This window comes from Prenolepis imparis, unplaced genomic scaffold (genome assembly GCF_030444845.1).
Source record: "Prenolepis imparis isolate NDT839.2.m4 unplaced genomic scaffold, iyPreImpa1.0 SCAF_2, whole genome shotgun sequence".
Classification (NCBI taxonomy): domain Eukaryota; kingdom Metazoa; phylum Arthropoda; class Insecta; order Hymenoptera; family Formicidae; genus Prenolepis; species Prenolepis imparis.
Window position 1 is genome coordinate 13,608,373 of NW_028141160.1, and position 10,078 is coordinate 13,618,450.

Consider the following 10,078-nt stretch of genomic DNA (forward strand, 5'->3'; position numbering starts at 1 on the left):
CAAACACGCGTGGGCGTACACAATCGGTAAAACAGGAAAATTTGTGCGATAAGTTTTACATAATTTAATTAATTTATTTTATGAACATGCTTTTTATATATATAATATACAAAATACGATCTTTCTTTTCAATTTTTATAGAAAATATAGTAGAAATTTATACACATTTCAATTAAAATATATATCGATTGGCAAATGTATTTCGTAATGCGTTCTTAGCTTTGGCGATAAGCTATTCTTTTACTATTATCAGTATTCAGCTTTCTAGAGTGTCTTTTCCTTCCTTTGCGTCCTCTGACTTTGCTTTCTTCTTTTGTGCATAACTGAGTTTGGTTTTATCAAATTCCAGAACCATCACACCTAAATCTCCACTATATCGATTCTTTGCAACCTGACGACACAATAAAATAATGTTACAATTCAATATACTTATCGTTGAAAATATATCATCTGTTTGCGGACTTATACCTGCAAATACTTCTTTCCTCGTAAACTAGTAAGTCTTTTATCTTGTATAATCAATACATTGTCAGCTTCTTGACTTGCTTTAGCACTGCCAAAAATAGATAGAGTCGTCAATTCTTCCTCTCGCTCCTTTCTTGGATGTATAACCAATGTGACATGGCAGTTATACTTTGTAGCAAAATTTCTAAATTCTGCTATGATTTTATCCTGTTTCCAAAATCTACGACATAACGCTATATAAAAAAATCAATTTTTAAAAAGAATTTTTAAAACATTTGTCTCTCACCTATCCATGTGTTTTGATTCATCCGATATACCCATCATAAACTGCATATTGTCGATTATTACATGAGCTATATCATGCACATACGTTGCATGTTCAACTGCCTGAAAAAAAGATAAGTTATCGATATACATGATACTAGATTTTTCACTTATAGATAATTTAACATATGGTCGTACATCCATAACAATTTTGATGTTCTGCTGACCATGAAAAGTCATAAAATAAATTGGTAACTTGTTGAAAGCATCTGCATACGTGTTAAACTTGTCCAAATTGCCTTCTAAAGACACTTCTGCCATTTGCTGTAACATAGTTTTAGCTAGCCGAGCATTCCTGATTTCAAAACTGCCCCATAATGTATTAACTCCTTGCATTGCTAAATCTAATGAATACTCGCTCATAAATGTAGTTTTTCCACAACCTGAAAATATATTAACATATGTAAAAAAATATTTTTACATGTAGCATTTCATAATAAAATAATATAATAAAAATAAAATTTAGTTATCTTGTTATGTTTTCTAATATAGAATAAGTTTTAATTAATGTAATGTAAATCTATTTTACCTGTAGGTCCAGTTAGAATTGTAAATTCTCCTCTTCTGTGTCCCTTTAAAATTCGATTTAGAGCAGGATATCTTTTCCACTTTACACCCTGAACTCTATCTATATTTTGCAAATCACATAATACATCTTGCCTAAGATCATCGAAAGTAGTAATACTTTTGTGCCATATTGGTTGCGCATTTGTCAAAATACTTTTAAGATCATAGCCTCTGTCAATAGCTAGCTTTGGTCTAGGTTGTGTGTCAATTGGTCTCACAAAGTAACATCTTTTCTCATTTAATTTCTTAGCAAATTGTCTGGCTGTATACCAGCTAGGTTCGTCATTTCCAAACCATAAGATTAATTTCTTATAACTTTCCAGACTCGGCAATAGCTGCTGCGGCAAGTTCTGCAAATTATATGGCAAACAGATAATCGTATTTGCTGCCTTTTGAGATGCTAATGCCAACAAATCATGTATTGTCGGCACAACTACTGCAGTTCCATCAGCTCTGGTGTTTTTTTGCTTGTAACTGATAAATCCACCAACATTGCAAATAGGTATGGTTTGTTCTAATCCCAATTCATTAGAAAGAGTCTTATAACCAACAACGATGTTACCAAAGGCAATTAATGGAAAATATAATAATGTTGGTGTAGATGAATATACACCATTTAACTGTGAAATGTCTTGTTGTGAAATTTTCTGTAACATTTGAGTAATATTTAATATTATGTAAATATATAAAAGTTCTATATTGAAATTTCTGTTAACTTATTTATCTTACTGGGAGAGAGAATGTATGTAGAATTTTCTCGTACAAATCTGGCGATAAATCTGCCACTTGCTGATTAGATTTTGTTATATTATCCCATTTTGGAACATAATCTTCCTGAATTCTTATAGTATTTCTTAAAGTTTCCAATTCTTTCTGTGTATTATTTGTCTTGCTTGATTTTGTTAATAAGAAAAACTTCTCTAATATGTTCCATTCGCCTTTAGAACTACATTTATCACACATAAAGTATCCTAGAATAAAATAAGTTTTGAGAAAAAGAATTACCTTAATTGCATATGGTATCTTACACAAATTATCTTGTAAATTTAACATTATTATTTCTTACCTGTTGTCTTATTAATATAAATCTTGGCCTTTTTTAATTTTTCAAAATCACATATAGGACATTCTATAATTATACATGCATGTCCTTCGACAGTGATAATCTGTTTTTGTTTCAGACTCTGTTTTATTTGAGATATCGACACCCCAGGTACTGGTTCATTTATTGTGCTACTACTAATGCTATCAGTCTGATATAAACGATGATAAAATGTCCAAAATTTATCACATCTTCCTGCACTTAATGAACGCATCAGTAATTTTAAAGACATTATTTTCCTCGTCTAATAATTGAGGCTTCATTGATAGCAAGATTATTTTGATTATCATCTAGATATATCAAAATTATTTTTCTCAGTAACATATAGTCGCATTTCGTTAATTCTATACACACTATAAACTGTGTACACACAATCCTATAAATATTACTATACAATTACTGCACTATCCAAATTATTATAGATAATCTAAATTTCGTATAACAGCTTATTGTTTACATCATTCACTTATGATCCTCGTCAAGTATAATAAGAATAATATTTACAAACTTTTCAAAGCTAATGTTTTCATTGACAATGAATTGAGAATGTCTATTGAATTAATATATTACGCACTATATATTGATAATTATACTGCTGATTGTAAATAAAACCGGCGTGTATAAAGCACGTGGTACATATCTAGATATATTGAGAAGGGGAGGGGGGATCTGTTTACACTTTGTGCACTTGAAATGTGACAGATATATATTCAGGCTTTAAAGAGAAAGAACAGTTCCCGCCAATTTTACAGGATAATATTTTAGTTATCTATATATTTTGTGTGTGTATATATATAAACAACAAAAGAGCAGATTCTTTTTTATCGTCGTGAGCAAAAAATTCATTAATTCTGTTTCAATATTTTTCATCTCATCGCGACATATACATGTACACTAGGTTGTGTTCGTAAATTTACTTTTCAGAACGAAGTAACGCTTGATTGACCAATCAGGACAGATTTCGTTCATAAACCTATTCTAATCTGACAAGTAAATTTACGAACACAACTCTAAATTAATTTCTCGTGTTGTCTGAAGTTGTCTCGTGTCTCGTGTCCGGTTCGAAGCATCGAATTTTATTAGGTTCGATAATATAAACGTGAATATTGACTGTTTTAATCATTACTAAATTCGATTGTATAAGCATTCACAGCATGGTTGTCTTTACTTGTAATCATTGCGGCGATACATTGCAAAAGCCCAAAGTGGCTAAACATTATCAATTTAGATGCCGGAATGCACCCTTTTTAACCTGTACGGATTGCTTAAAAGATTTTCGGTAAGAATTTATAAACATTAGATTAAAAAAAGCTCATTATAAGTATTAATTGATTGAATATTATGTACGTCATGTTATACGCTTGTAATTATATATATTTTTAATATTTTCGATTATTTTCAGAGGTGAGGAATATAATGTACACACCAAGTGCGTAACCGAAGCCGAACGATACGGCGGAAAAGATTATGTTTCAAAGCCTAATGCGAATAAAGGCGAACGAAAACAGCAGGAATGGATTTGCGTTGTCAACAATTTGCTGAATGGGACGACAGATTTGTCCAAGGCGGAAAGAAGCTTTCTTCATTCTTTATCAAAATATGAAAATATACCAAGGAAGAAGGCTAAATTCTTTAACTTTATACGCAGTGCAGTGGGCAATCGTGTAAATATGGCAATTGTGGAGAGCGTCTGGAATAAAATGGAAACTGCACACAAACAAAATCAAGAGTCTGTTACACAAACTCAGGGACAAGACACTACACAGACTCCAGGACAAAATAATGGTGAGTAATTATAGCAATTTAAGTTTATACATACATATTTTTATAATAAATATAAATGAAATATGTTTTTTTTTTAGATAAGACAACATGTATTCAAAACAAAGATTTCAATCATTCATTTGACAATCAAAATATTGTTGAGAATCAAAATAATGAAAATATATGCAAAGAAAATGGTTCTTCAAAGCATCACAATGGAAATGGCGAAGTATGCGAAACTAATGGTGATAATGTGTTAGAAAAAAAATCTAAGAAACGACGATTGAAATCAACTAATGATCAAATACCAGAGGATATCCAACCTGCTGCAAAGATTTCAAAAACATCCACTTTAGAGACAAACGAAAATGAAAATAACAGTAGTCCATTTGATTGGAAAAAGGTTATTTTAGATGTTGTACATATTAAAAATGAAATATCTTTAAAGAAACTACAAAGCAAAGTTATTAAAAAATATAAATGTCATGTTTCTAACACACATGATGTAAGTAATCTAACTGATACGGAACGTGAAGAAGCTATTAGAAAGTTTAACAAGACATTGAAAAAGATGAAAAAAGCATCTGTAGTATATATTCTAGAAGATACAGTGAAATTACCTCCCTTAGTCAAATAATCACTTTCATGCAGATGTCAAGGAAAAATGCAAAACAGGTAATATCATTTAAATATTAAAGAGAGAAACATTTTTATTCAGCTGTATATGTAAAATACATCAATGCAATAAATTGACTTGCAAATAACATTTTTTATTTTACATAAAATTTCATGAATATATTTATACAAAATGTTTGAATTTGTAATTTACAAAACTATGAATGAGTTATAACTTGATTTATTGTATAAAATTCTATTTTTATCTACAGCTATGAGAGATATATTTCTTACAGTAAATACTTAATGAAATAATAGCTGTTGGAAGATATGTAATCTTATTGCCTATATATAATATATATAAGAGTGTATATTAATATTTATCACTTAGAACACAAACTTCTTATCACCTTCAGAAACAATTTAATATATACAGTCTCTTAATTTTTGCTTTATGTATTTTACTTTTAATTAATGGAAATCAGATGGAAAATCATGTAAAAATTTTTCAGAATACCACGCGTGATTACTCATAGTCGCTAAGAGACCCTTTGTAATTACTTTGGCATTGTTAGCTCCAAAATAGATTGGTTGTTGATCGTACAACTGTGTCACTGTTCCTCCTAAAGCACTATATTGAAAATAAAACAAATGAATAAAATGGAGAAATCCTGAATAATTCTACTAGATTAATTCAGCAAAAATAATGATACCTTAGAATTGCTGTTCCTGCACATATGTCCCATTTTTTGATAGCAGTTGTATGAACATATGCTGTTGCATTATCAACAGCTACTTCCAAGAACTTGTATCCTAAAATGAAACTTTTTATTCATGCTATAAACCCTTAATAATTAACAAAAAATGAAGACATTGAAAAGAAGAAAATAAAACTAAATGAAGTTAACAAAAAATAAATACATAGTATCAAGAACCTTAAGTTGAAAATCCATGTTGTGTATAAAAATTATCATTTGCCTTGCAAATTATTGTGTATCATTTAGCTTTGTTTTCACTACAAGTCTTCAACTTACAGAAAGTTTAAATTACAAAAGTACAATTATTATTAAAAACATTTTTTTACCTGCACCAGCAGCAGAAATAATTTCAACGTTGTTGCCAAAGGCAACTTTAGATGTATTCTTAACTTGTCCAGCATGTGAAAGAGATACAATTAGGATAGGTGTTCTATTATCCTTTGTCTGTAAAATAAAGAGAGATTAGCGATATTTCAAAATTTATTTTATTTCAATTATATCACTATTTTGAAGTAAATTATATTTTTTAATTCAAAATTAATTCTATTTTTACAATTACCTTGGGCAAATATTTTAAATTCCTCGATACACCATGATTAGTCCATGTCCAGAATAAACTGTAATTCTGCTTTGTTTCAAATGGCTTATATATAACACCAATAATTGGTTGCCCTTTCACAGCTACGCATACCATTGTAGATACATATTGAAGTAAATTCTCTAAAAATATAATAAAATACTGTAAAATATTTCGAATTTAATTTTTAAGAAGCTATATAAAGATAAAAATACGATAAAGATGTACTGTTACCAGTGAATTCTTTGGTAGCATCAAGAGGATCTATCCAAATTGTAATATCATTAATGTTCACGATGTCATCGCTTAAATCATAGCCATCAATACTTTTTACAGAATTCTTAATGTTTTCGACTACAATTTCGTCACAATCCTGCGAGGTTTCCTCAGATATCACAGTAATTCCTGGGAATGATTCCGTTAAAGCGCGATACATGGCACAGTGAGATCTATAATCCGCTGCTGTTACTGGATCATTGACTCCTTTAAAGGTAATGAAAAAGAAAAATTATAAGATATACCAAATAATATAAATATAGCAAATATTATGAAGAAAAAATGACTACATACATAACATAAATATATCATGTGTTAAATACCAAGTAGCATATTTATAGCGTTACCTTCCTTCGTTTGGCCTTTACTCTCGATTTTAAATTTAATCTGATCGTGCACAGCTACTACTTCGGATCCTCCGATTTCGGCCGCTCTTATCGCGGCGGCGAGAAGCTGCTTCAAAGATACATCCTTCTCATTCACCCGCCGATTTGTGCATAAATAGGCGATGCCAAAAATCACCGCGATCACGCACAAAAGTATTCTTTGCATACGCACGCCCATTCTATTGTACATTGCAAATTAATGACTTGCAATTAACAAGGAATCCGTGTATCGAGATGCAGTTTCTGCTGCCGCGTACACTTTTTTTTCAGCGCGATTACAGAAATCCTGTTGACAAACAATGACAGTACAATTAACGATACATTTTCTTCATTTCTTAATTGATATATCTATTGTTAATTTGTGCGGATATAACATACTTTCGATACTGTGTAAGTAGCTTTTGTGCAAAGGCAATTTATAGAGGAATTTATATCGAATATCTGTCATTGTCTTTTTTTTTACAAGATAAAAGATATTTTTTAATTTTGCGGTTAGTTTTACGATCGTCCAATATTATTGTTCAATATTGTCGATTGATGAAAAAAAGCTGTAAATCCTTTTCATAATTTTTAATTATGCAGTAATTTGTTGTTGATAAGAAGCGACTGTATCGCTTGAAGTGTCAAAAATGTAAATTGCGCAAAGTGCTCGCTTTATTTATTTACTCTCATTTCAGTTGCACTCGGTTACACTAGTTACACTCTCTGCACTTTGTTACAGAGTACGCAGTCTTGCTGGCGGGAATCAACGGCTGGATGTAAATAATTTCAAAGATCGCTCGTGTTTGCCGTTGAAATAACGTCATTTTCCATCATACTTCTTTCAAGAGTAAGTAAACCGTTTCATTATTCCAGAATATTATACATCGCGCGCGTCTGAAGCTATACTCTGTAGTCCGAAATACACATACAAAACAAAAAATTGAACAGCTTCCAGAAACGCCGATGATAGCGAGTCGTTCAAATTGCGAAGGGGAAGAGATTCAGCAGAGATGTTGACGATACAGTTCGGACAGTGCGGGAATCAACTCGGACACGACTTATTCTCGAAGATATCAGCTGATCTCGAGAGTTCGAGCACCGGCGTGTCTTACAGGGCTAATTACGAGTACACGGAAAACACGATCGAGAAATGGTTCGACGGAATGACGGAAAATCGCGCCCGGCATTTCGCGAGGGCGATACTCGTCGATACCGAGGAGAAGGTGGTGAGCAAGATATGCAAGGATGCGAACGCGTCGTGGACCTATCGAACGAGCAACGTCGTTTGTCAATCCGGCGGTGGTTGCGCAAACAATTGGGCTTACGGCTACAAGATAAACAGCCAACGTTTGTCGAATACTGTGTTGAACGTCACGCGACAAGAGATTGAGAAAATGGATCGCTTTCAGGGATTTCTCTTGCTGCTTAGCTCGGCCGGTGGCACCGGATCCGGAATTGGAAGCCGTATGGTTGAAATTCTACGCCAGGAATACGAGACTAAGTCTATCGTTGCTGCCATCGTGTTACCATTCACCTTTGGAGAAGTCTGCACTCAGAATTACAATACTATGTTGACTCTAGCTGAGTTTTCTGATGCAGCAGATCTTTCTGTGTTGTTTGAGAACCAGCAGATGCATGCGATGAGCACCAGTTTGTTGAAGAATTCTAATACCACATTATGCGACATAAACAGTATCATTTCTGAGAATCTGCTCGCTGCTCTACAACCTACCGACAATGCAAGGTACGACATGAATTTTTTAATATCTAAAATAGCTGCGCATCCCAATTTTAGATTTGTAACAATCAAGAGCACTCCATACGTTCCAGCAACATCTTTGCAATATGAACCTACTCACAAGTGGGATGTGTATATACGTCATTTGAAACAGACTCTTCGAATATCAAAATCACAAACAGAATTGACAAATGCCCAATTAAAAACACCAAATTCTATACTGGGCAAAACAATTGTGTCTCATATGTACAGTCCTTGTGTATCTAATATTCTTGTAACACGTGGCAAATCTACACAGAACGATGTTATAGTGTTGGAAGATCTGCAGAAAAGACATCTATATTCAGACTGGAGTACATTAGAATCGTTTACCCATTTGCATCAGGAACGCAAGTTTTTGAATCGAGACAAGTTCTTAGCGTTGATCACCAACAATTCAGAGATATATCGGCCATTGAATGCATATCTAGATAAAGCATGGAGTTCTTACAAATTTGCAGCTTTCTTACATCAATATAAACAATTTGGCTTAGAGGAAGACGATTTCTTGGAAGCTTTTGCAAAAGTTGAGAACATAGTGCAAGAATATAAAAACTTGAAGAGTTCCAGTGGAAATTAAGTTTTTTTTTATAGCTTTTGTGTGTGTATATGTACTGATATTTTTATCTGATATTAGTTTGACATATTTATATCTTTAAACAAAAGAACAAACTTTTGCTGTTTTTACAGTTACAGAATGATAGAACTTCAATTTAAAAATTCTAACAATAATTCTATAATTATTTGTGAATATGGAGCACATAGTAACTTAAAAATTTTCATAATATTTTATAATTATTTGTGAATATGGTGCAGCAGCACATAGTTATTGGAACAAAGAATTTTTTGCAATTTTGTACATAACATAAGCATATACATACATGCATATGTATTTAATAATATATATATGTATGTGTGCATATTTTATGTATTTTTATATTATATTTATTCAATTCATCTTGAAAAATAGACAAAAAGGTCACGATTCTAAACCTTTGCAGATTTTTCCTAAAGAATGAGTTTTTTCACTTATATTTCTTTACTTGTCAGACGTAGATTTATTTCTGAATTTATTCTCTTGACTCAACATCTTTCTACATTTTTGCGAAGTACATTATGCGTAGGCGTTTACGCGAGACCTTGAGTATCACGGTCACGGTTACTACGAGATGGGCAAGCGATTGTGATGTCACTTGGGAATCGACCGAGCTGCGGTTACGGGACACGTGAAAGAGACTTTCGGGTAAAAGAAGGAAGGACGAACCAAAAGGAGGCAGTAGAAGGGAGGAAGATGACGACGAGGAAGAACGAACGAGTCAATATATGCTTACCGAAGGAAAAGCGAGATGAAACAAAGTCATTTGTGTCGATATACCACATGATGCGTCTAACAATGAGCCTCGTCTATTTCGTGCACTGCATTTAGAATCCTGCGCAATTGCGTCCTTGCATCCCTGCTGGGATAGAAATCTATACATACATATA

General features: G+C 32.4%; 4 protein-coding genes across 6 annotated transcripts; 2 read left to right on the forward strand and 2 right to left on the reverse strand.

Annotated features, from left to right (window-relative positions):
- Positions 1–49: 49 nt before the first annotated feature.
- On the reverse strand, positions 50–2,836 carry Mtdna-helicase (mitochondrial DNA helicase). Of its 2 annotated transcripts, XM_083056978.1 has the most exons (7): positions 2,423–2,836; positions 2,086–2,327; positions 1,319–2,003; positions 928–1,172; positions 752–852; positions 469–685; positions 50–391 (listed from the first exon to the last, which is right to left on the reverse strand). In XM_083056978.1, the coding sequence occupies exons 1-7, from the start codon at positions 2,688–2,690 to the stop codon at positions 257–259; spliced, it is 1,893 nt and encodes a 630-aa protein (XP_082913104.1). In that variant the 5' UTR covers positions 2,691–2,836; the 3' UTR covers positions 50–256. The 2 variants fall into 2 exon arrangements, with proteins under 2 accessions (XP_082913104.1, XP_082913111.1); XM_083056985.1 differs by lacking the exon at positions 50–391 and having other exon boundaries at positions 573–698.
- Positions 2,837–3,562: 726 nt separating this feature from the next.
- On the forward strand, positions 3,563–5,486 carry LOC145947256 (uncharacterized). The gene is made up of 4 exons (XM_083057060.1): positions 3,563–3,737; positions 3,861–4,243; positions 4,321–4,897; positions 5,350–5,486. Exons 1-3 carry the CDS (start codon positions 3,613–3,615, stop codon positions 4,857–4,859), a joined length of 1,047 nt encoding a protein of 348 aa, XP_082913186.1. The 5' UTR covers positions 3,563–3,612; the 3' UTR covers positions 4,860–4,897; positions 5,350–5,486.
- Positions 5,063–10,057, reverse strand: LOC145947227 (putative inositol monophosphatase 3). Of its 2 annotated transcripts, none has more exons than XM_083057036.1 (7): positions 9,925–10,057; positions 6,796–7,120; positions 6,407–6,655; positions 6,155–6,315; positions 5,922–6,039; positions 5,551–5,650; positions 5,063–5,468 (listed from the first exon to the last, which is right to left on the reverse strand). In XM_083057036.1, the coding sequence occupies exons 2-7, from the start codon at positions 7,022–7,024 to the stop codon at positions 5,309–5,311; spliced, it is 1,017 nt and encodes a 338-aa protein (XP_082913162.1). In that variant the 5' UTR covers positions 7,025–7,120; positions 9,925–10,057; the 3' UTR covers positions 5,063–5,308. The 2 variants fall into 2 exon arrangements, with proteins under 2 accessions (XP_082913162.1, XP_082913156.1); XM_083057030.1 differs by lacking the exon at positions 9,925–10,057 and adding an exon at positions 7,213–7,540.
- Positions 6,522–9,751, forward strand: LOC145947207 (tubulin delta chain). Its single transcript, XM_083057010.1, has 4 exons — positions 6,522–6,663; positions 7,556–7,663; positions 7,765–9,194; positions 9,704–9,751. The coding sequence occupies exon 3, from the start codon at positions 7,827–7,829 to the stop codon at positions 9,171–9,173; it is 1,347 nt and encodes a 448-aa protein (XP_082913136.1). The 5' UTR covers positions 6,522–6,663; positions 7,556–7,663; positions 7,765–7,826; the 3' UTR covers positions 9,174–9,194; positions 9,704–9,751.
- Positions 10,058–10,078: the final 21 nt, after the last annotated feature.

Coding starts and splice junctions, on each gene's coding strand:
- Mtdna-helicase (XM_083056978.1), bottom strand. CDS start 2,690: ATGTCTTTAAAATTACTGATGCGTTCATTAAGTGCAGGAAGATGTGAT. Junction 1,173..1,318: donor AATTCTAACTGGACCTACAG/GTAAAATAGATT, acceptor ATATATTTTCAG/GTTGTGGAAAAACTACATTT. Junction 686..751: donor GAATCAAAACACATGGATAG/GTGAGAGACAAA, acceptor GTTATGTCGTAG/ATTTTGGAAACAGGATAAAA.
- LOC145947256 (XM_083057060.1), top strand. CDS start 3,613: ATGGTTGTCTTTACTTGTAATCATTGCGGCGATACATTGCAAAAGCCC. Junction 3,738..3,860: donor GATTGCTTAAAAGATTTTCG/GTAAGAATTTAT, acceptor GATTATTTTCAG/AGGTGAGGAATATAATGTAC. Junction 4,244..4,320: donor GACTCCAGGACAAAATAATG/GTGAGTAATTAT, acceptor TTTTTTTTTTAG/ATAAGACAACATGTATTCAA.
- LOC145947227 (XM_083057036.1), bottom strand. CDS start 7,024: ATGTACAATAGAATGGGCGTGCGTATGCAAAGAATACTTTTGTGCGTG. Junction 6,316..6,406: donor TGCTACCAAAGAATTCACTG/GTAACAGTACAT, acceptor TTATATTTTTAG/AGAATTTACTTCAATATGTA. Junction 5,651..5,921: donor TATTTCTGCTGCTGGTGCAG/GTAAAAAAATGT, acceptor GTTTCATTTTAG/GATACAAGTTCTTGGAAGTA.
- LOC145947207 (XM_083057010.1), top strand. CDS start 7,827: ATGTTGACGATACAGTTCGGACAGTGCGGGAATCAACTCGGACACGAC.